This window comes from Ambystoma mexicanum, chromosome 11, assembly GCF_040938575.1.
Source record: "Ambystoma mexicanum isolate Mex_15411 chromosome 11, UKY_AmexF1_1, whole genome shotgun sequence".
Lineage (NCBI taxonomy): Eukaryota > Metazoa > Chordata > Amphibia > Caudata > Ambystomatidae > Ambystoma > Ambystoma mexicanum.
Window position 1 is genome coordinate 91,618,822 of NC_090934.1, and position 23,477 is coordinate 91,642,298.

At 48.2% G+C, this 23,477-nt stretch overlaps 1 protein-coding gene across 3 annotated transcripts in view; it reads left to right on the top strand.

Moving 5' to 3' along the window:
* LOC138503099 (protein argonaute-1) overlaps positions 1-23,477 on the top strand; it is a 582,484-nt gene that overhangs the window by 483,441 nt on the left and 75,566 nt on the right. For all 3 annotated transcript variants that reach the window (XM_069622604.1, XM_069622605.1, XM_069622606.1), the window contains exon 17: positions 3,527-3,628. In XM_069622604.1, the coding sequence (XP_069478705.1) occupies positions 3,527-3,628 (102 nt within the window). The remainder of the gene's footprint in view (positions 1-3,526; positions 3,629-23,477) is intronic.

Consider the following 23,477-nt stretch of genomic DNA (forward strand, 5'->3'; position numbering starts at 1 on the left):
GAGAGAGAGAGTGAGTGTGCGCAAAGTCGAGAGAGAGTGTGAGTGCGCATGCGGTCGAAAGAGGGTGAGTGTGCGCATGGTCGAGAGAGGGTGAGTGTGCGCATGGTCGAGAAAGTGAGTGTGCGCGCGGTCGAGAGAGTGAGTGTGTGCGCGGTCGAGAGAGTGAGTGTGTGCGCGGTCGAGAGAGTGAGTGTGTGCGCGGTCGAGAGAGTGAGTGTGCGTGCGGCCGAGAGTGTGAGTGTGCGCGCGGTCGAGAGAGTGAGTGTGCGTGCGGCCGAGAGTGTGAGTGTGCGTGCGGCCGAGAGTGTGAGTGTGCGCGCGGCCGAGAGAGTGTGAGTATGCGCGCGGTCCAGAGAGTGTGAGTGTGCGCGCGGTCCAGAGAGTGTGAGTGTGCGCGCGGTCCAGAGAGTGTGAGTGTGCGCGCGGTCCAGAGAGTGTGAGTGTGCGCGCGGTCAAGAGAGTGTGAGTGTGCGCGCGGTCGAGAGAGTGTGAGTGTGCACGCGGTCGAGAGAGTGTGAGTGTGCGCGCGGTCGAGAGAGTGTGAGTGTGCGCGCGGTCCAGAGAGTGTGAGTGTGCGCGCGGTCAAGAGAATATATGAGTGTGCGCGTGGTCGAGAGAGTGTGAATGTGCGCGTGGTCGAGAGAGAGTGTGAATGTGTGCGTGGTCGAGAGAGAGTGTGAATGTGTGCGTGGTCGAGAGAGAGTGTGAATGTGCGCACGGTCGAGAGAGAGTGTGAATGTGCGCACGGTCGAGAGAGAGTGTGAATGTGCGCACGGTCGAGAGAGAGTGTGAATGTGCGCACGGTCGAGAGAGAGAGATAGTGAGCGCATCCACAGAGAGAGAGTGAGCGCGCACAGAGAGAGAGTGAGCGCGTGCAGACGAGAGAGTGAGCTTGTGCGTTTGAGAGAGAGTTAGTGTGAATGGGCAAGAGACAGACAGAGAGAAAGCGTGGTCGAGAGGGAATGATCACGCGCGGTCGAGAGAGAATACGCCTAATATAATATAGCCTTATAGACCTAGGAGGTGTCATGATCGCTTGGGGACGACTCCTCCCCCAGTCTGCAAGGCTATATTGAAAATGGTCACAGTGTGACTTAAAATCTAAGGTCACCAGAGATGTTGACAGCTTAGACCATCAGGCTAGTTGTGAGGGGTATTCGAACGTCAACAAAGACCTTAGTTACTAAAACGCATAGCACAGTGAAAACACAAATTAAAGTTCCGGTCCACCGGCCACCTTTTCTGAACTGCTTAACCAAATCTTTTAGCTCTATCTCACTGGTTACATCTTCATTTATCGAAACATTCACCCTTTAAGAAAATGCATGCATAAAAAGAGCAGAAACTCAATCATTGGAGGCAGTGCATCGTTGTGACTTTCAGACAAATGTGTTTGGTATAATCAACCCTCCCACTTAGATATTAGGGCTGGTGTGATGGTACAAACCTAGGGCTGTTGCTCGCTGATCTTCCATCTTTGGACAGTGAGATATTGCTACATCTTAGATATCCCTTTCTATCACAGTCTTGGGGGTTTGCGGCACAGTAATACATGGGTGTTTAATAATAGCAGCTTAAATGGTGCTCGTTTCTTTGAATTTAGAAGGATAAATCTGCTTCGATCACTTAATTATCACCTTCAGCTTGCAAAAGGAACACATTTGCTTGCATTATGCTATTAAATCGGTGTAATCGTTTCATTTAGTTGCGGCGGGATTGTTGTGGGGGACCCCTTACCTCACTTTTGAATAGTGTAATGTGAGGAGTCCAGTCGAGGCATCTGTATCCCTGGTGGTAGCTTCCTCTCAAGTGGCAGGGAACCGTAGACGCTTCTTGACCCTGGGGTTGGTTATATGAGGGAGGATCACATGGAAGGAGACAACTATTGGGGAGATATGGTGGCTTCATTGGAGAAGGCATGGTAGTCCCACCCTTTCGATGAGGGAGATCATCTGACACCAGAGACCATCATACCCGATTGCCAAATAGCATTTCACCCTGGTAGAGAAAGTCAAGAAACCTTTTTCTTACATTATTCTGATCAGACCCCCACTTGTTACCCAGATATTCACAACACATATATAACACCTTTTTCTGATGTCTGTTTTTGAAACCTCTGAGAGAAACCAGTCCAAAGACATCTATGGACTCCAACTCTCATAATCCCTTAGGTAGTGAGACGAGTAGGACGACGAGGGAGTTTATGCAGATTGACGAGAACTCAAAGAACAATGTGCAGACTAGTTGTTTTCCAAACCCTAAAGTATTCAAAATGAAAGCTGCACTGCTAGAAGAGTGTGCACGAGAGGACATCAGGTCCCTGTTGGAGGCTCCCAGACGCAAAGCACACAGGAACCGCGAAGGCTGGCGGTGCCAAGGGAGAGACGACGCACGTGAGCACGGAAGGCCCTTGATACATTGGGAGACACACAGAAGCTCCTTGGTGTCTGGCCGCTCGAGGAAGCAGCATTCTCCTATCTGGACCAAAGAAGCATGCTAACCTGCAACAGCGGAGCCGCACGGACTGTTAGAGGGATGTTAGTTAGGTAGTCTGACAAATCCATGAAGAAAAGTCCTGGCAGACGAGTACAACAGGCCACTGAAACTGTACAGAGATACCTGGCAGAGGAGTATACCTGGGAATCTAAATATATACAAGAAAACTCTACAGAAAGTCTGTTGCAGAATGTATTTGTTTAAGCAAGAACTTTGTCAGTCCAGTGAAGACGCAAAGGAACTATTAGTTCGAGACATGTTTGTCATCCTATTTTGCTTATCCAGGGGAAGGAAACCACCCTCTGGACTCAAGGATATTTTCCTTGAAGAACATTTTGGTTGGAGTTATTTTGAGTTTGAGCACTTTTTACCAACATCAAACCAAAGACATTTCCTTGCACCTTTTGTTGTTTTGTTTATAGTGTGAGGCTCAGGATAGAGCGTTTTGGACACAAGGACAACTTTTCAGTTACTGACATCCTGACTTAGTTTGTTTCTAGGTTGGGATTCTCTTTACAGATAGGGTCAGAGAGGTATTTTCCCAACCCCTTTTCTTTAAAAAAAAATGTCTTTGAAAATGTGACCACCTCTCATGTATGACCCCGCTCAGTAACTTGTAGCTTAAACTTTCATAGATTTGGTCTACGCATTCTAGCATAAAGAGGGCTTTTTGATTCAAAATAAAGTTCTGACTCTACTAACAGGAGGTAACCTTTATAGCTTTGGTCAATAGACAGCTATTCTTTTATGTTGCACCTTGCTTTTATGAGGTAATTACAACATGGTTTTTTCGCTGCCCTCTCTTTTAATGTATTTTCTATTTAGCTCTCTTTCCAATAAGCAAGTGTGAGCTCAACGGCTTGTGCCTAGTTTGTCGATCCAATGAAATTGGAGCATTCTGTAGCATAAAGCATTCTTTTGTGGACTGATATAAGATTTTTTGACACAGCTTTGAAAAATGGCTATATTCAGTTCTGACTGTGAGCTGCTGCATATTAGAAAAGTTAACTTTTTCCTTTTCTTTTTACAGATCGGAAAAAGTGGGAACATTCCAGCCGGCACCACAGTGGACACAAATATCACACATCCATTCGAGTTCGACTTCTACCTGTGCAGCCATGCGGGCATTCAGGTAAAACACTGGCACTTTGTGGATGCTTATTATTTATTTATTTATTTTATTGCCCAATAAAATTACCTTATACAGCTGGAATAGTGTTTCAAAGTGCCACAAGTAAAAAGGGAAGTGTGCAAAACATGATATTGGAAGAAAATGACAATGAACAACAAATGTCAACAGTGGTTTTACTAGGTCTTGTGACATTCGGAGCGTGCAAGCGCAGAGAGAGGGGGGAAAAGGGGCGGGTGTAAGGGCCAGATTGGCCATTGCAGTGGCAAGAGATAAGTGCAATGCAGTGACCACCTGGTAAGAGGAAGGTCAGCCGCCAATCCAATAAGTGCAGACCTTAGGAACACCGCAGGCTAGTGAGGGTCCAAAGGCAAGTGCAGGGGGGGTTGGATGCTGTAGGCGATTTGGCAGAAGGCCAGGACCCAAAGGACTCTTAAGGGCCCAGGCCGCCAATCTCGGCGACGGTGGGGGGATTAGTATGGGAGCGAGAGGGGGAAGGAAAAGGAGAAAAGGATAGTCTTGAGATTCTTGCGGAACTTGAGGAGATCCGGCTCAAGATGGAGAGAGAGAGGGAGGCTGTTCAAAAGAAAGGAGCCAGCTGAAGAAAGGGAACGACCACAAGCTCTCTGCTTAGAGAAGGGTTTGACCGGCAGAGAGTTGGAGCCAGAGGATCGAGAGATCTGGAAGGAGATTTTTTAGTGAGGGCGAGTTGCAGGTAGCGTGGTATTATGTCCAAGGAAGGATTGCACTCTGTGTTGTAATGTGCTGCGCTGAGACTGACCTTGCAATTGAAAATGCCACTATCAAGACCCAAAAGGAGCAGCAGACATCCCCCTGCGTCCATCAACTGTGCAAGTCGTTACTCAGAACCAAGACTTCAGAATTCCGTAAGTGAAAGAGACATGGGTTGGTAAGAATCTTATGAATAGCCAATCAGAATGGTGTTTGCAATCTCTATAATGCACCCCAGTGCCACAAATCTTTAAATAATGAAAGTGAGTGTGCCCTGGCATTTACTTTGTTAGCTCAGTCAATGTTCCACTTTCGAAGGGATTGTGTCCTCCGACGTATTCCTTATCTTAGATATTTGTATCTCCAGCTTGCTGGCCTCGGAAAATTTTTTTCGCCAGAGGGCGCTGCGCGTCGATGATCGCCGAGTCGATGACCCTCGACGGCCTCCGTGCCGACGTCGACGTCATCCTGCCTATAAAGGCCGCGCGCAGCGTCCGTTGCTCAGTTCCGTTTTTCCGCGCTTCGTTGTGCCTCGGAACACCGTTGCTCAGTTCTCGTCAGATAACGTATACTACTATTTACCTCGATAATCGATGGCATCCTCCTCCGACCCGACGACCCCTCGGTCCGGTTTCAAAAAGTGCCGAGACTGCGGGAAGAAAATGTCGTTGACGGACCCTCACAGGGTCTGTTTGTGGTGTCTGGGAATCACGCACCAGAGTTCGGAGTGTGAGGAATGCCTTTCCATGACGGCGAAAGCCTTGAAGGAGCGTAGGAAGAAGCTCGAGAGAGGTAGGTCAACTTTAACTTCCTCGAAAGCTTCTTCGGTAGAGTCGAGACGTTCGTCTCCTCACCATAAAAAACACTCTCGATCTAGATCACGAAGTGGCTCCCACCACTCGTCGACATCGAGACACTCGAAGAAGAGACGTAGGAGATCCCCTTCGTCATCTTCGTCGAGTTCTCCTGAGAGAGTTCATTGCCCCACAAAACGCAGCTCGCAAGCTGAGTGGGAGGAATTCAGGAAAAAGATGCTAAGCGTCTTCGAGAAAGCGGCCTCGTCCCCCTCGAAGACAGCTGAGGGTGATACCCCGGGTAAAAAACCCAAAAAATCTAAACGCCGCGAGTCGCAGTACCCGGCGGAAAAGTCAACCCGAAAGCGCCTCGAGCCATCGGGAGATAAAGCATCATCGACGCCATCGTCGAAAACTCCTTCGAAACAGAGGTCGGCGCCATCGACGCCGTTGTCGAAGGATTCATCGGCGCATCAGTCGATCGAGTCGACGCCGACGTCGACGCCGACGTCGACGCCGATATCGACGCCGATGAAGGAAAGAACCACGGCTACTCCACAGCCAACGGTTAGACAAAAGACCTCCGACTCGACGCCGAGAACGTCGACGTCGTTCTCGAGCAGGATTCCGATCCTTTCGAGTTCTTCGAGGCCTACTACACATTTCTCGACGCTTTTCACGGCGCCTTCGAGTACTTTCACGTCGGTGTCGACGACATCGACGCTTTCAAGGCCTGTGATGATGGCTCCTTCTGCATTGGAAATGGGGTTTATACCATTCCAAAAACCAAAGTATCCCCCTTTAACCTCGATTTTTGAGGAAAGGGAGGATTCAGACCAAGATATGGATTTACAGAGGACCACATCACCAGAGCCAGAGACTTTCGCCTCTGAGGAAAGAAGATTAAAAAATCTTCAGGATGCACTTCAGGAAGCTAGTGGCTTGGACACTTCTCCTGAAGCAGAATTTATCAAACCAGACCCAGGAGAACATGCGGAGACTCCATATAGAGCTCTGATGTCTAGAATCATAGAATTTATGGGTTGGTCTGCACCTTCTCCTGCCTTTCAGCAGGATGACCTCACTGACATACTGGACAAGGGCCCACAGGAGGATCCTGTGGTTCCATTTCACTCTGCTCTACAGAGAAGGATTTTGACAAACTGGGAAACGCCGGAAATTATCCCGGCAGTAAATAAAAAACTGTCCACAAAATACAGGGTGGCTAGTTCTGACCCTGAATATTTGTCAAAACACCCTACTCCTGAGAGCTTGGTTGTACAGGCTGCAACCTCATCAGGCAGCACATCTGCATACCCCACTGCTCCGCAGGATAGGGATGACAAAAAGTATGATGCCATGGCTAAGAAGGTTTTTTCTGCCTGTAGCATGGCGTTAAAGTCTATTAACGCGACCTGTACGCTCGCTAGGTTCAGCCACACCCTTTGGGAGTGCGCTTCATCAGCGGCTGACTGCCTCCAAGAAGGAGAGGAAAGGGACGCATTTTTAAACATCATCAGGGATGGTAAAGATGCGATGTGCGAGACCCTACAAACTGGCCTAGATTCTGCTGACAGTATCAGCAGGGCCATGGCGGCAAGTACCACAATCCGCAGGCATGCGTGGTTGAGGAAGTCTGGTTTTGCCTCTGACGTGCAGACCAGGCTTTTGAATATGCCCTTTGACGGTTCTACCCTCTTTGGAAAGAAGGCGGATGACAGTTTGGAGAAACTGCAAACGTCCAAGGCAGCAGCCAAGTCATTGGGAGCTGCTATCCGTCAGAATACCTTTCGTCCTTCGGGATCATCGTGGAGAGGACGGTCCTTTCGTTACTATTCCTCATATGGAAGGGGCAGAGGACGACCGGCTCAAAGAGGCCAAGGAAGATTTACCCGTGGTGGACGGGGTAGGGGAAAGAAAGCCGCACCCGCAGGAGCAGGAGCCACTTTACCTTCGGCAACTGCATCAGCCGCTTCAAAACCACTCTGAGGTCTCCCCTCACAGAACACCAGTAGGAGGCAGGTTAACTCACCATCTGACGGAATGGCAGGCTATTACGTCAGATGCTTGGGCTCTGGAGACAGTGGCCCAAGGTTACTGCCTGCCCTTCCTACATATCCCTCAGAGTCATCCACCGGGGAACAACCCTTTGAAGCTTCCAGATCCGCTCCTCTTGCAGGAGGTTTTAGACCTGCTAGAGAAAGGTGCCATAGAACTGGTACCTGTAGCGGAAAGGAACAAGGGTTCGTACTCCCCCTACTTCATAATACCGAAGAAGGACGGAGGACTGAGACCCATCTTAGACTTACGGGAATTGAACAAATTCCTCCGAAAGGACAAGTTCAAGATGGTGACTCTCTCTCAGATCCTTCAGGCCCTCCAGCTTCAGGACTGGTTGGTATCTCTAGACCTCCAGGACGCTTATTTCCATGTGCCGATCCATCCCAGGCACAGGAGATACCTGAGGTTCGCAATTGGCAGCTCTCATTATCAATTTCGAGTTCTGCCATTTGGGCTAACCTCCGCCCCGAGGGTCTTTACCAAGCTAATGTCGGTTGTGGCTGCAAGTCTAAGGAGGGAAGGGATTCATGTCTACCCTTACCTAGACGATTGGTTGATCAGAGCTGTATCTTCGGAACAGGCTCAGAGACAACTAGATTATGTTTGCCACTTCCTTCACAAGCTGGGCTTCTCCCTCAATTTAAAGAAGTCACAGATGATACCATCACAGAGACTCCAATTCATTGGAGCAGTCCTGGACACTTCCCTGGGAAAAGCCTTGCCACCAGAGGTGAGGGCTCGAGATATTCTGCAGATGGTCATCAGATTTCAGAATGCCCAGTATCTCCCAGCCTACGACTTTCTGAGGTTGCTAGGCCTCATGGCATCCTGCATATTCCTCGTGCCGGAGGCTCGCCTGAGAATGAGATCCCTCCAGTGGGCACTGAGAACTCAGTGGTCACAGTTCTCAGGAAGGATGACAGATCTCCTTCAGATCCCGGTCAAAGTAGCCCGAGACCTTCAGTGGTGGGCCTGTCGGGAGAACATCCTGAAAGGAGAAATGTTTTGGCAACCATGGCCGGAGATAACAGTAGTCACGGATGCCTCACTCACGGGGTGGGGAGCTCACGCCAACGACTTGACCATCAGCGGTCGTTGGTCTCCATCGGAGTCCAGACTACATATCAACCTGTTGGAGCTGAGAGCCATCAGACTAGCGCTGAAGGCTTTTCTGCCGTCTGTACGGGGAAGAAACGTCCTAATAATGACGGACAATACAGTGGCCATGCACTACCTCAACAAAAGAGGAGGCGTAGGCTCACTACCACTGTGCAGAGAGGCGATGCAGCTCTGGTTTTGGGCAATTCAGGAAGGAATCTCTCTATCGGCAATTCACCTAGCCGGAGAGAAGAACTTGACAGCGGACGCTCTGAGCAGGCAGAGCACAGTCTCTCACGAGTGGGAGATAGCTCAGGAAGTCCTTCAAGAGATCTTCGCCCTTTGGGGAACCCCTCAAGTGGATCTGTTCGCCACCAGTATCAACAGGAAGTGCGACAGATTTTGCTCAAGGGAATTTCCCCCGAGAGGAGCTCTAGGAGATGCGTTCGTAGTGGACTGGGAGTTTCCACTTCTGTACGCGTTCCCTCCGGTCCCTGTCATTCCTCAAATGATCAGGAGGTTGAGAAGGTTTCGGAAGACCATGATCCTAATTGCCCCGGATTGGGCCAGGAGAACGTGGTACCCGGACCTTCTAGACATGTCCATCTGCCCTCCAATTCGACTGCCATACAGAGAGGATCTTCTCTCGCAGAAGGAAGGTCAGGTTCTCCATCCAGCCATCAAGACCCTCAACCTTCACGCTTGGTGTCTGAAAGGTTGAGGTACAAGGATTGGGACCTTCCGGATGATGTTATGGAGGTGTTGCTTTCGGCCAGAAGGCCGGCAACTAAAACTCTATACCGCTGCCGTTGGAACAAATTTTGCAGCTGGTGCAGAGAAAAGAATATTGAACCCTTTTCTTGTGGTACACCTATGGTGTTGTCATTCTTACTTTACCTGGCTAATTCAGGCCTACAGATTGGCACAATTAAGGGCTATCTCGCAGCGCTATCAATCTTTAAGCGCACTGCAGAGGAGCCTTCATACTTCAAAATTCCATTAGTAATACAATACCTAAAAGGATTAACTAATGTTTATCCCCCGAAACCTTTTCAAGTTCCCGTATGGGATTTAAACCTAATTTTAAACTTCCTAAAGGGTGCCCCTTTTGAACCACTACACTCTTGTTCATTGAAGCTTCTCACCCTCAAAACTGTTTTGCTAATAGCATTGACATCTGCTAGAAGGGTTAGCGAGTTGCAAGCCTTATCGTGTAAACCTCCACATACAATCTTTTACAAGGACAAAGTTGTTCTTCAGGTGAAGCCTAACTTCCTCCCGAAGGTAGTCTCGGAGTTTCACATCACTCAGAAGATTACATTACCTTCTTTCTACCCTCCTCCTCATCCGGGGAAGGAGGAAGAGAGACTGCACAGGCTGGACCCTAAGCGAGCCTTGAGCTTTTATATCAGCAGATTGGCTAAGATCAGACAAGCAGACCAACTCTTTGTAGGTTATGCAGGACATAAGTTGGGCCTTCCAATAACAAAACAAACCATCTCCAGATGGATTATTTTAGCCATTCTGGAGTGCTACAAATTGGCAGGAAAGGAGCCTCCTCAAAATCTAAGGGCTCATTCTACCAGGGGTATCGCAACATCCTCAGCCCTTCAAAGAGGGGTGCCAATTCGAGATATATGTGCGGCTGCCACATGGTCGTCCGCACATACATTTACCAAATTCTATAGCCTGGATTCCTCCTCTAGTCAAGAAACTAGATTCGGCAAGGCTGTGTTACACTCTGTCCATTCTTGAAGGGTAACATAACTTTTATTACTCCCGCCTCCAGTCACAATACCACTGCTATGGGAGTCTATCTAAGATAAGGAATACGTCGGAGGACACAATCCCTTCGAAGAACTAGTTACTCTTACCTTGTAACGTTCTTTCGATGGGATGTTCCTCCGACGTATTCCTTATCGACCCTCCCATCCATCCCCGCAGTATGACTTCCTGTGGGTTTGCAGCCTATGCTCCTTCAAGGTGATTAGTCTAATCCAAAAACATTACTGGGGACTACAAAACGGAACTGAGCAACGGACGCTGCGCGCGGCCTTTATAGGCAGGATGACGTCGACGTCGGCACGGAGGCCGTCGAGGGTCATCGACTCGGCGATCATCGACGCGCAGCGCCCTCTGGCGAAAAAAATTTTCCGAGGCCAGCAAGCTGGAGATACAAATATCTAAGATAAGGAATACGTCGGAGGAACATCCCATCGAAAGAACGTTACAAGGTAAGAGTAACTAGTTCTTCTATTGGAGGCTTGCGTCATACTAGGAGGTGTGATGAAGTCCCCTGCATTAATCTGAAGACTTCTAGTGGGGTGAACAAAGTGGCCGGCGACCACCCAGAAGTGATGGAGGATTTCCCTAAGGAGCGATGTGGGGAAGGTCCCCATGTCACTCTCACTTGGCTCTTTACACTAGGAGGAAAAGACAGTCGCATGCCATTACCTTGCGAGGAACAGTGGACACCCTCCCAACCCACATTCCACGAGATGCAGGCCCTGATCTACGTTGGAGTTACAGTAACAGCACTGAAGTGCTCTCAGACATGTCTTAGCGGGCCATATGTTAAGGCACTTTTGCACCAAGCTCTGGTGGGGGCTATATCATCACTAACCTTAAGGTGGAGCAGAGCACCCAGCCCAAAAAGGGATGCCAGGCAGCTCTTAAAGAGGTAATGTGACAGAGCAGTCGGGCTTAGCTCATGTGAGGGGAAGTAAGCTGGTACAAAGACACCATTACCGCACACACGTGTCCCTAGAAAATACATCACACTGGTATACTGAAATATAAACACATTATGTTGCGCACATATGGACCTATTTTAGTTAAATGAGTACTTTGTCAAACCAACCTATACCTAATGTTTTTTAAAAACAGTAAATGTCATGAAGACGCATCCCATTCCTAAATTCTTCTGCAAGTACCTTCTGGTAGGAACTTTAAATATAAATGCAAGGGGTCGGACGAGAAGTGAACCTGACATTTAAACACGCATTTAAGATAGAGACCCCAAATGAGCGGTACTGAGGCCGATGGACAAACCCGAAATACCAGATGAAGACACAGCTGAGCAGGGCCACCACTAATAGAAGTATATAGGAAATGCATTTGAGATTTGACTCTAAAGAAACTCAGAACCAGAAGAAAGGAGACCCTTGAGAGTGAGTACGATGAATTATTGCCCACACCAGGACCCACATGTATGTACACCGGGCATCAGAAATTGTCTCCAGCATGGAGAAACAACCTGGTAAGTACAGGGATTTTTTTCCAGGCACGGTTTTCAGGATTCAGTGCCCTGGGGCTTGCACCCTGTGCTAGCTATAAAAAGATCAAAGGGTTCCCCCCAGTGTCAACCTTCAAGCCTGAAGTGAAGATTTTGGCAAGGAAGACTAGTAAGATGTGGCACACGAAGATGGCTCTCGACGGCTCAGTGGACAAAAAAGGCAGGCAGTTCAGCAGGAAACAATCCCACAATGGGGACAATGTTTGGAGGCCACATTGGATGTTCCAAGCAGAAGATCAGCATCCTTCTAGATCATGGCAGTGACCAACAGCCAAGCGGAAGTTCCTGGTGGGAAACAAAAGGGGGTTGCAGGAAACTACTTAGCAAACTGTTTGAGCTTGGAATGCTGGAACCAGCAGATGTGGGGATGCAGCAGGAGTCTTCTGAACACTTGGACTGCATTTGAACTTTTGCAAATACAAAGCTCTGCACAAAACGGAAGCCCTACAATTGCATGAGATACAACTATTGCAAATAAATTGCAGAAGGACAAGAAAGGCGCTACAGATCTGAGCCAAATAGATGGAGTTAAATACAGGACAGGAAAAGATGAAGCAATGGGGATAACCGAACATCTAGAGGAAGAGAATTCGAGAGCTTGTGGCCCATTAAGGAAAAAGAATAGAAACAGGAGATTTTGGAACAGAAATCAAAACAGGGATGAAAGTTGAGGATGGGCAAGACCATGCATGCGATTTGTGTACACAATGGTGCGAAAATGAGAGGATATGGTTGTCAAGAGTCAGCCAAGAGAGTAAGCAAAGGGAAGAAGATAGAGCGACACGAGGAGGGAGCAAACAGAGCATGAATAGCAGAATTGAAAATAAGAGCGCAGGGGTAGGAGGGACGAGCGATAAGGAGAGAGGAGCAGTAAGCAAGTTAAGAAAAACAGAGTAGAGATAGATTTTAGTTGCATGAAACATCAGGTAAGGAGGAGCCATGCGGATGTTATTTAGCTGGAAATTACAGGGCTTAGCAATAGCAGAGACATGAGTGGCAAAGGAAAGATTGGAGTAAAAAATGACGACTAAATTACGAGCAGGGAAGTTGATAGAGGAAGGAGATAGAGGAACAGAGGAAGATGGAAAGAAAATAATGTCAGTCTTGGAAGCATTAACATAAGGGAAGTGATTATTCATCCAGAACTGGACCGCAAGAAGAGATTGTCAAGTGGAGAGAATCAGAAAAGGATGTAAAGGGGACAACGATTTGGGAGTCCTCAGCGTAGAAGTGGAATGACAACCGTGAGGAACCAGGATTGAGACACAGACACAGGAAATGTATGGTTTTGGCCATAAACCTTTATTGAAACAAAACAGGGGTTGGAAAATGCCCCTCTATCCCTGCTCTAAGAGGTCTTTCCCTACCTAAAACACAATTATGGGTCTGTCCGATGTCAAGATGTCCAAAGCAAAATGTCCCGCATCCAAAGTACTATTCTGGCCCTCACATTTTAAAAATCAACTCCAAGGTGAAAAGGGAAATATCTTGGCCTTGAGTAGTGCACAAATGTTCAAAAAGGATACGCTTAACTCACAATTCCAAAGGGTGACGTCCTTCCTGGATTTCTCTTCACTCTGTTATTTTACTTTTAGGGATATCAGTTCCTTGGGTTTCTTTTTGATCCACAACTGGTATGCGAAACAACTTGGTTGCTAATATCCACAACACAACTGGTATGAAAAAAAACTCGGCTGTTAGTCCTAATCTTGGTGGGATACCTGGTGTACCCTCCTGCCAGGTGTCTTCCCCTCTTTAGTATATTTCAACTCAGTCTTTAGCTATTTCCTGATACATCTTTATCAGGACTTTGTCATGTGATGTACTTTACTCGCTGTCCAACTTTACATTGCCTGCTATATTCTCTTGTCAGGGCTTTCCCATCTGAATGCACTTACAACTTGAATCTGCCTGGTATACTCTCCTGCCAGAGCTTTTTTCATTTGAATACTCTTGTGACTTTAATTTGCCTGGTGTACTTTCCTGACATGACTTTCTCATAGGTACACTGCGCACACTTACAAACTTGACAGTCTCTCATATTTATTCCGTTAAGTCTCTTTAAGAAATATTTACTCTCGTTCTTTCTCATAAGCTTCATTTACTTTAATTTGCCTTCGGTAGGGTTGCCGAAATGCCCCGGTGTCCCCGCTTCGCATGGGTGGACTCACTGGTTCTCTGTGGCGTGTGTTGGTTCTCCCGCGACAAGCCTGCAGTGGCTCTTCGCTGTCCCGCTCCCACACTATAGGTTCGCCACCTCTGCTCCGTGGCTTCTGTGCCCCTCGCAGTTCCTGCTCGCCCGCTCTACGTTTCTCTGTGCTTGAGCGGCATGGAGGCTGTCTTTAGGTACCACGCGCTCCGAGGCATTTCTTCCTCATCTGGCGATCTTGCAGCGTACCATTTCCTGCAGTCTGCTCACCATGGCTTCTTTAGTGAGCCGGTTGGCTGCACGGACCTCGCACAAGTCCAACGGTCCCTCGGTAGACACAGAGAGGACAAGACCTCTCCAGCCAGCGTCTCTTCTGTCAGCTGGCCCACCGGTTTAAATCTCTCGGCATCAAGTGTGCACTTGTAACAACTAGAGTGCGGCTTGCGCTCCTGGCCTTCATTGATCGTCATTACTCGGTTCAGCTTTCTCGTTACACTACGTTTGTATTCAAGGAAAGGAAAGTCAGTTATTGATGACTTGCATACAAAGGATGGAGAAGTATTCTCAGTAGCCTTGAAAGGTGAATGAGAGGAGTTATTGCAATATGCCATTAAGGCATGGGGAATGGAAAGGGTATCCTCAAAAGGCATACCATGTCTCGTTCGATGTTATGTCACTTCCCTGTGGGTTGCCTCCCTGATGTGATCCTCCCTCATATAGCCACCCTAGGGGTAAGGACCAGGTAGTGGCTGCCATCCCCTGGCCACATGGGGAGGGGCCACCGCTGGAGATGAGTGATGACACCATCGGATTCAACACACAACCCAAACGATGAAATGAGAGACAATAGAATAATGGTATACATAGAGAAGGAGAGGATAGTTAGCAGAGGTTTTAACAGGCCAAGACACCAAAAAAGAGCAGCCACTAAGATAGGAAGACTACCATGTACAACAGAGCCAGAAAAACCAAAAGAGGAAAGATTAGAAAGAAGGGTAGGATTGTCCACAGCGTCGAACACAGCAGGTAGATCAAGAAAGATAAGGATTGAGGAAAGCTTAGAGTGTCGAGCTGAAAGTAAAGATTTGGAAACGCTGAGTAAAGCTGTTTCTGTAGAATGGAGCATGCAAAATCCCAATTGAGAGGGGTAAAGTAGAGAGTTAAAATCGAGATTGGAGGAGATTTGGATATGGGCCACCTGTACAAGTATCCTAGAAAGATGGGAAGGAGAGAAGTAGGACATAAGACAATCATTTGAAAGAGGGGTGGGGTCAAGAGATGGTTTCTTTAGAATAGGAATGAAAGGGAGAATGAAAGATCGCAGTGGAAAGGGAGGTGTTGATGACTGGACCTACATATGCAATAAAAAACAAACCCGCATATGCCCGAGCCACCGGACTTAGCTAGTGTGCCCAATTAAGGGCTTTAAACTGCTAAAACAGCAGGAATCGGTTGGAAAAACTCTCTAATCAGGTTAGCAGAGCTGACCTGCTTCTTCCAAGCTGCAGAACAGGAAACCAAAAGAGGGAAGCAAGGAACAGGCTGGGCCTTAAGTCTACTGCAGGCCAGCCCACCAATCACTAGTGAAGGCGGGGGAAATGGATCAGATGCCTGCAGGATGTCAGAGGCAGACCTCAGGAACTTAAGTTTCCATTGTGAACTTTCAAAGACCCTCTGTGGTCAGAATTGCCACTTTAAGGCCACCTCGTGCCCCAATGGCAACACAAATGGAATACCAATGTGGCAAAATGGTTTGCGCCACTGATGTAGCTAAAAATAAAGTGTACCTGATAGCAACCTTCTCCTGAAAACCATGTAGGGTGATAGAATCAGGGGCAAAAATGTGGGTCCTTAGAGGCAACCATGGGGCTGGGCACCTTAGAGGCGACTCAATATCATACACCTTGAACGAGGTAGAAAGAGTTACAATGGCAGGAGAACTTCAGGAGACGTCCCTCTGGCCACCAAACAAGTCACTGATCCAAAAACATATGAGGGAGAGCAAAAAGCCGAGGGGCTTTAAAAGAGAAATTCCCCAGAATCCACAAAAGTTAAAATTATGTCTTAACAGCAGGCACCTGCAGAACCAGACATCCACAGACAATGGGATCTCCTGAGGGTGAGTGTTTTATTTATTGGATATGTGTAAAGCATGTGTACAACAAATGTTGTTTCAAGGCGCCACAAGACAAAAATGAGGGGGGGAACAAGGGAGAAAGATCACAATACCAGATCTATTAGGCCTTGTGACATTCGGATTGTGCAAGTGCAGCAACAAGAAATGCAAGGAATGGGCGTGGGGAGGGAAGTGCCAGTAGGGCGAAGTGCTAGGGTGGGAAGGGAGGTGCAGGGTAAAGAGGAGAGAGTGCAGGTGATAGAGTGGGGCTGGAGGAGGAGGGAAAGAGGGCCACAGGGGCTAGGCTGGTGCTAAGGGGAGACCAGTAGGGCAAGTGCCAGGGGTTGCATGGGGTGCAGGTCCACATGCTGAGTGCAAGGAAGGGGGAACTGGGCGGCGGGGCCTGGTGCCTTGTACAACTCGGAGGGAACCAGGCAGCCAGTCACTGCAGCAGATGTGGGTGTTAGCAGGGGAGAGGGGAAGAAGAAGAGAAAAGGAAGGTCTTGAGGAGCTTCCAGAATTTAAGGAAATCCGGCTCAAGCCTGAGAGCGGCAGGGAGAACTTTCCAGAGGGAGGCTCCTGCAGAGGAGAGAGAGATCTACCCCCCACTCTCTGCTTAGAGAAGCATCTGATCTAACCTTCAATATCCACCAATTTGTCATTGCGAGAGAGGCCCTGATGCCTATGTGTTGAACTGTTAACTCAGACTACATAGTGTATGTAGAGATTTCCTATGGCAGGGCACGCGTAACAGGGTCGCTCTGTGGAAATTGCAGAACGCTTATGAGAAGGGTGGCGTGAGGCTGCCGAACTTTGAGGCCTATTACGTGGCAGCGCAGCTGCAGTATGTGGCCAAGTGGCTTTCAGATGACGAAACCCCGGAACACAGACTGTTGGGAAAGGACTGCTCCCCCTACTATCTGCGTGAGGTTATTTGGGTGTCCAGCACATGGATGAGGGGGCGTCCTAAGATGCTAGCTCTGGGCAGGAACATGTGGCGGCGAGCCTGCCGGATGATGGGGGATCCCCTGCCGTGCATGCCGCAGCTGCCGCTGGTCGCTCTGGCAAGGGAAGACGGACAGTTTAGGGCCATTCTGCGAACATACTGGGAGTCAGTGGGGCTGGTCACTTTGGGCGACATCTGGCAGGATGGGGCCTTAGCGGAATTCGAAGATTTAGAGGCGGCGGGGCTGCACAGGGGGCAATACATGACGTTCCACAGAGTGGTCCGGGAGGTCCGGGGCACGTGGCCTGAGACCATATTGGCTGACGAGCCGGACGCGACGCTGGAGATAATGTATGATGCATCCGAGGGCGGGCATGAGGTCTCCAGGTTGTACGAGATGCTGATGGTAAAGGTTGGGAAGGATTTGGGATACCTGAGGTTGGAATGGGAAACAGAAATGGGGGCCCCGATGGCGGATGGGCAGTGGGATCGCGCCTTGGGGTACCACCAAAAAGTATCAAGGAATGCCAGGTTTAAACAGATACAGCTATATATCACGCATAGGGCATACATGACCCCCCTGAGAATTTCCAGATTCCGAGACGCTGGGCGCCAGGCGTGTCCTAAGTGTAACGAAGAGAATGCGGACATGATTCACATGTTCTGGGCCTGCCCTGTGATTGCAACCTACTGGGGTGAAGTGGCGCAGAAACTGACAGAGAGGGGTATTGTACTTAAGATAGATTCGGCCTGGGCCTGCTTGCTTGGAGGGTATCCCAGGGCGCGTAAGCTTCGGCATGTGGAGAAACTTAAAGATTTGGTTTATGTACTTGCCAAACGTAGAATAGCCATGGGGTGGAAGAAATGTCAGAGGCAACGGGTGGAAGTATGGTGGCGCGATCTCCAAAAATGGGCTGCCGCCGAGACGGCAGCATGGTGGGAGGCCAGCAGGGCGGGAGGGGAGGAAGAGGTGAGCTCCCTCATGGCATGGAAGGTGCTGTTAGCTGAACTGTTTGGCACGGGGTCGACCTCGGCTGGATCTGGGAGCGATGAAACCCCACCACATGGAACAGACAATGATGGTGGACACCCTACAGGCTCATAGGGGGGAGGGAAGGGGATTGTTAAGTTAATTTTGCTTGGTTTTTTCCTTTTTCTACACTGTTATACTTGTTGTTTGGCCTTTGTTGTGGCTTGATGTGTTTATTTATGTTCTGTTGCACTGTTGTTTGGTTGTTATAAAATAAAAATATATAAAAAAAAAAAAAAATAATAACTGTTAACTCATGGCCAAGGTTACCTCATGTATTTAGAAGTAAGGATTGGCAATCAGTTTATTAGTATAGGCCCTTTTATTTTGACAGCCTCCACTAGGACTGCGTTAATATTATTTGATGGTCGTAGCTTGCTCCCATCCTTTGATTTAGGTTTAGATAGGCTTTCAACCAACCCATTTAAAGTTCAATAAAACACCTTTGGCCTGTGATCACTTGTGTCTGCCTTCACTGTTTGATACCATGCCTTCCTCACAGCACACACATAGCATGTTAGGCAGAATATATACAAATATTTTTTCATGCTTTTGAAAACTCTTATCAATGAAAAAACACAGGTAATTTACACACTTAAACATTCACTACTAATAACCACTAGGAGATGTGTTCATCGAAACCTTCTTGGAACTTACAGGTTAGAGCCAGATGCCGAAGTGCAGTCACGTAATCTTCAACAGATTCAACATGGGCTTGTATGCGCATGCGGAAATTGTATCGCTCCAGAATAGTACTGGTTTTGGGGTTGAAATGCTTGTCAAGCTTCAGTAAGGCCAATTCGAATTCATTCAGGTCATCGCCACTCCCATCACCCACCAGCTGAGGAAGAGTTTCAAAAATCCTTTGGCCTTCGTAACCTAGGAAATGTAACAATAATGCCACCTTTCTCTCGCTGGAGTACGCCGTTCCACCGGCAGCTTTCATGTAGTGCATAAACCCCTTATGCCATTGAGGCCACACTATCTTCGCTGCCCCTGGGGTAGGCATGAAAATGGGTGGGCCTGCTATGCTTGGTAAGGCTGCCATGTCTCAAAGTGTGTGAGATAGTAGGTATGACCCCAATTGCACTAACTTCAAGCTTCTTCCCACTCCAGTACCCTGGATAACGTTATATTTATGTGCTTCCTTTCAATGTCAGCTCCCTTTTATAATTTATCAAGCCACTGTAATTCAGATTCCTCCCTCCACGCTTGCCTTGCACCTCTCCAACAGGGCTTGTGGTAGTGAGATCCTCAATAATACTATGTGGATGTCACTGTCATTAGACAAAACGCGTACCTCCAGCTGCGTGCATACCACAGGGAACGTGGTCCCTTTCTAAGCGGGTTCTCTGCACCTCAGGAAGCGACTTCACAGAGTGTAAAATCCTTCTGTACAGTTTGCCTCGCTCCTCTATTAGATGCTTTACGGTAATCCGCGTCGCTCTGCTGGGCTCCCCACTTCCCTCACGGAAAGGATGATGTCCAGATCCTCAGGTTTTCGTGACCTGGCAGGCGCCACAACGCGGCTGGGAACGTGCTGCTGGGGTGCGGCGTAAATTATAGGAAACAGCACTTACTTGAGGGAATCTCCAACACTGGTTATGTCTGTATTATGCCCGCTCGACACCACAGGAGAGCGGAGCGGCCTTCCGAACGTTGTCTCTCTTCCGTCAGTATTGATCCCTCCTTCGGGTGGACGCTCCCAGGGCCGCCGCTGTATTTCACAGCAACTTTCCCGCAGCGGGCCGCTCGACGCCGGGCACAGCGGAGCAGCCCACGGGCCTTTGCTCTTGCCTGCCCCGGCGCAGCCGTCCTTTCTCTCCTGGAGTCGCTGCACATGGCGGGGAACACCGCAGGCCTTGACGGGGCACCACTGCTCAGGCTCTTCAGGCCACTCGACGCCGGGTATAGGCGGTGCGGCCCGCGGGAGCAATGCGGGGCAGCTGCTTGTCAGGCGTCGCTCAACGCCGGGGCAAAGTGGAGCGGACATATCTTGTCGCTGGGGGTCTCCTGTCTCCAATGGCCTCAATATCCCATCCTCGTCGCCATTGTTATGAGGAGGCAGGCGGAGACAGGTAAGTTCAACAGGAACGTTTATTATAGATATTAAAAGGGAAGAAGACCCCCAACAACGCAGCGGCTCCTTTCCTCTCAGTAACTTCTCCAACTGACAACATTAGAACACAAACAAGAAATGCAGCAATCAACATTCTATGACATCACATAGGACATGATGCATCATAGGGCTTTCTCTAGATGCATTTGATACAAGCGGGCTGCCTGCTACTTTAGAAAGACAACTCAACAGGGGGCCTATGCAAAGCATGTGATTCTAAGCAGATACAGGCTACGGAAAGACGATTACTGTAAAACCACTAACATTTCACTTTTCAGTACAGTTAGAATCTCGTTTCAATATATTTTAAGTGTAACAAAACCAGTGAATAAATAAACTGATGTAAGTAATCAGTACTAATAGGTTCAGAATAAAGACTTTAGTTAACACCTTTCAAGACCTTAGAATTAAGGTTCTTACCTTAAAAGGTCCTCCCCTAGCTAGAAAAGACGAGGCATAATGCCCTTAGTGACAGGTCTTTTCAGGAGGCTAGGAGTCTCTTCAGGAAGATTTAACAATTTATAAGTGTTCCAAAGTTTGATTAAAAACAAGAGGAACATTTTTAACAGACCCTCTCGCAACCCAAGTGCCTTAGGAGAGGCCCAGGGGAGGATACCAGGCCAGAATACCAGGCCAGAATACCACTTTTCAAGGCTAGGCAAGGGAGGGATGGGGCTAGGACCTACGAGTTCCTGAAATCAGTGGAGTTTCTGAATTTGTGCCTTAGTTCCATTGGGGGAAGCCCAGGGGTTGCTGGTGTAGGGGGTCACTTTAGGTGTCCGGTTTTGCGGTTCCTTGTTCTGATGGACCAGATATGAATTCTGGACAGCTGGACACCCAGGGCACACCGATTTTGTACCACCACTCCAGCGACGACCCCATTGGACTCTCAGGATGTGATCAGGTGGAAAACAGCGACTACTACTTGAAGAAAATGGCAGAACAAAGAAACTGATCCTGCAAGGCTCCTCTTCATCGTGGAGAGCTGAAACATCAGGGAAATGTTTCATGTTCCATAAAGTGAGGATCTGAAGAGTCCCAAGGTTTAACTGAGAATGGCAACCATTGCAGCGAAGTAGCCAAGGACGATGTCTGACTAGCCCAGAGGATGGCTTCGGGATTGTTTCAATCGCTTCAAGTGGCTAGATATTCAATCTTCGAATAGAGGTCTGGACTGGTAATTTCCAACAGTCAAGGGGTTTGAAGCGCCGATTTAATGTCTTCAGGAGATCTGCAGAGACACTGAGCTTCGCTGGGCAAGTGAATAAAGGGCTGCTCATAGGGTCTTCAGTCCATTGCTCACCTTTTGTATGGTCTTGGATCCAAAGATGATCTCAAGAACGGCTGCAGGAGCCCCCAGTATTATTCAGGATCTGGGCCGGAGTGCTCAGCCCACCAATGTCAGGGATTTGCACCATTCAAACTAGCAGCAGATGTCCAATCCTAGACAGCCTCTTGCCACTGCATCTGCCCAGCAAGTGACACACCTGGCTTAGGTGTGCACTGAGTCCAGACAAAACCAGCCCCCAACATCTGTCCACACACACAGAGCTCCCCTTTGCCTGCAAGAACTGGAGCTTTCCCTGGGAATGGGCTTACCATATATGGAAAATCCAGCCACGCCATTGCAGGAAGAAGATCAAAATACAAGATGGCACAAGGACAGGAATAAGTCTTGTGAGACAGCCATTTCAGAGTATATGGTACTCTAATTGGCATTCTGTAGTAAAATGCAAAAGTGCACAAGACTATAAAAAATAACACAAGTATCCGCAGCCAACAGCCCATCTTGGACACATCATGCAAGTAATCAAAAAATTACTAAAAACGACATAGAGGGACGCAAAGTGTTTCTACTTCACTTCACATAAGGTGATGTGTGCAGGAAAAATAAACAGAACTTTGGAGAACAGAGTTCCCTGTACTGATAGCCATAGGGACTGATCAGTGCCCCAAATCAGATAAGCTTAGTAAGGTAAGTGGAGCAAAAAGGTTTCACTTAACTCCAAAAGTCAGGAAAGGTGCAAGCCTGTAGCAACAAGTAATGTGTCCCACTGATGTCTATGGAGGGAAGCCAGCAAAAATAAAAGTATTTCCTAATAGGCAGTAAAATTGTCCAGCAGGTAAGCCATCCTGCTTTGCTTCTAAAAGTCTGGCCGAACTGAATGCAGGAGCAGAGTTTCTACCTTTTTCTCACATGGGAATGCTTTTGCCATTCCTGCAATCCCATTAAAAGATTTTAAATAAAGGTTTTGGCAGCCAGACAATCAGATTGGCCCCAGAAACTGCCAAAAGCTCAGGCCCATACATACAGAAAGCAGAATGGCATGCCAAGGGTCAAGAACTGTCGTAGACTAGTTTAAACCAGCATAGAGAGTGCCATGTTGTGCTTACAAAGAGCCCACATGTGCAGAACTGCCATTTTAGGCGTGCCTCCTGGCTTCCCTGAACAATAAAAGTTCCCAAAACAAAATGGCTGAGGTTAAGACTTAAAAATAATACTTTAGTACCTCAATGGCTACCATAAAATTACATTGGGCTACAAATGCAGCAACTTTGCCTGCGCCCCTGGTAAACCCAAAATTAAATACTAGCTGCCACCAATCTCCCTCCAAAACCAATTTAGGTTTATATAACTGCTGTAGGGTACAAAGAGGGTGTGGGGGTGTTTAAGGTCTGGAATTGTTATGGGCAAGCCAAGCCCATATACTCTTAAAAATGAAAAAAAGGATGTAGTGGCAGGTGGACTTCTGCAGAAGTCCCTCTGACCACCAACATACATTAGAAATCCTAAAAACCAAAGGAGAACATTCCAAAAGTAGGGGGTTCCACAGAAAGAGACTGCAAAACCCTGAAAAACAAAATTCTGCCCTAACGATGTTGGAGGAGTGGGACATTAGGAGGTGGAAATGGAAGGAGGGGGAGACGCCAGGCGGTGGTTGGGCCTATGAAAAGTAGCAATGTAGTGGTTAATGAGAGCAGGAATGAACAGGAGAGCTTAGCCAAATTCAGTGGGTAGGGGTAAGAGCATGATTGGAAGGGCTTAACTCCACAGTGGTAGGAGAAACAGGAACATGGTATAATGAGGATCAGAGCATGAGTGGAGAGACTGCGGGGGGAGAAGAAACCATCATCCATGTAAAAGAGGTGATGAGACTGTATTAAGTTCCTCTGTGGAAACTGGGCAGGCACACACAGCTGACCCTGCCTGCAAGTGGAAGAGAAACTCCAGATATGTCTGCAGCTCGTGGAGGAGACACAGAAACATCAACATGACCTGCAGGAAGAATGGTAAGGCGGTGGCTTCAACTTGACCGCATTAGCAAACACCGCTTTATGGTCCAATACCTATTTTCACTTTGCCTTGCGGACTGTTGGGTCTTCTAGCAATTGAAGTTCTTTTGGGACTTGTTATCCGATCCTAAAGTACGATATCTCTCGGGGGACAGCTAGCCGGCAGGGTCCCTCCTAACCCATTGTCTAGTTGACACATTGTTGTTATGGAGATGTAT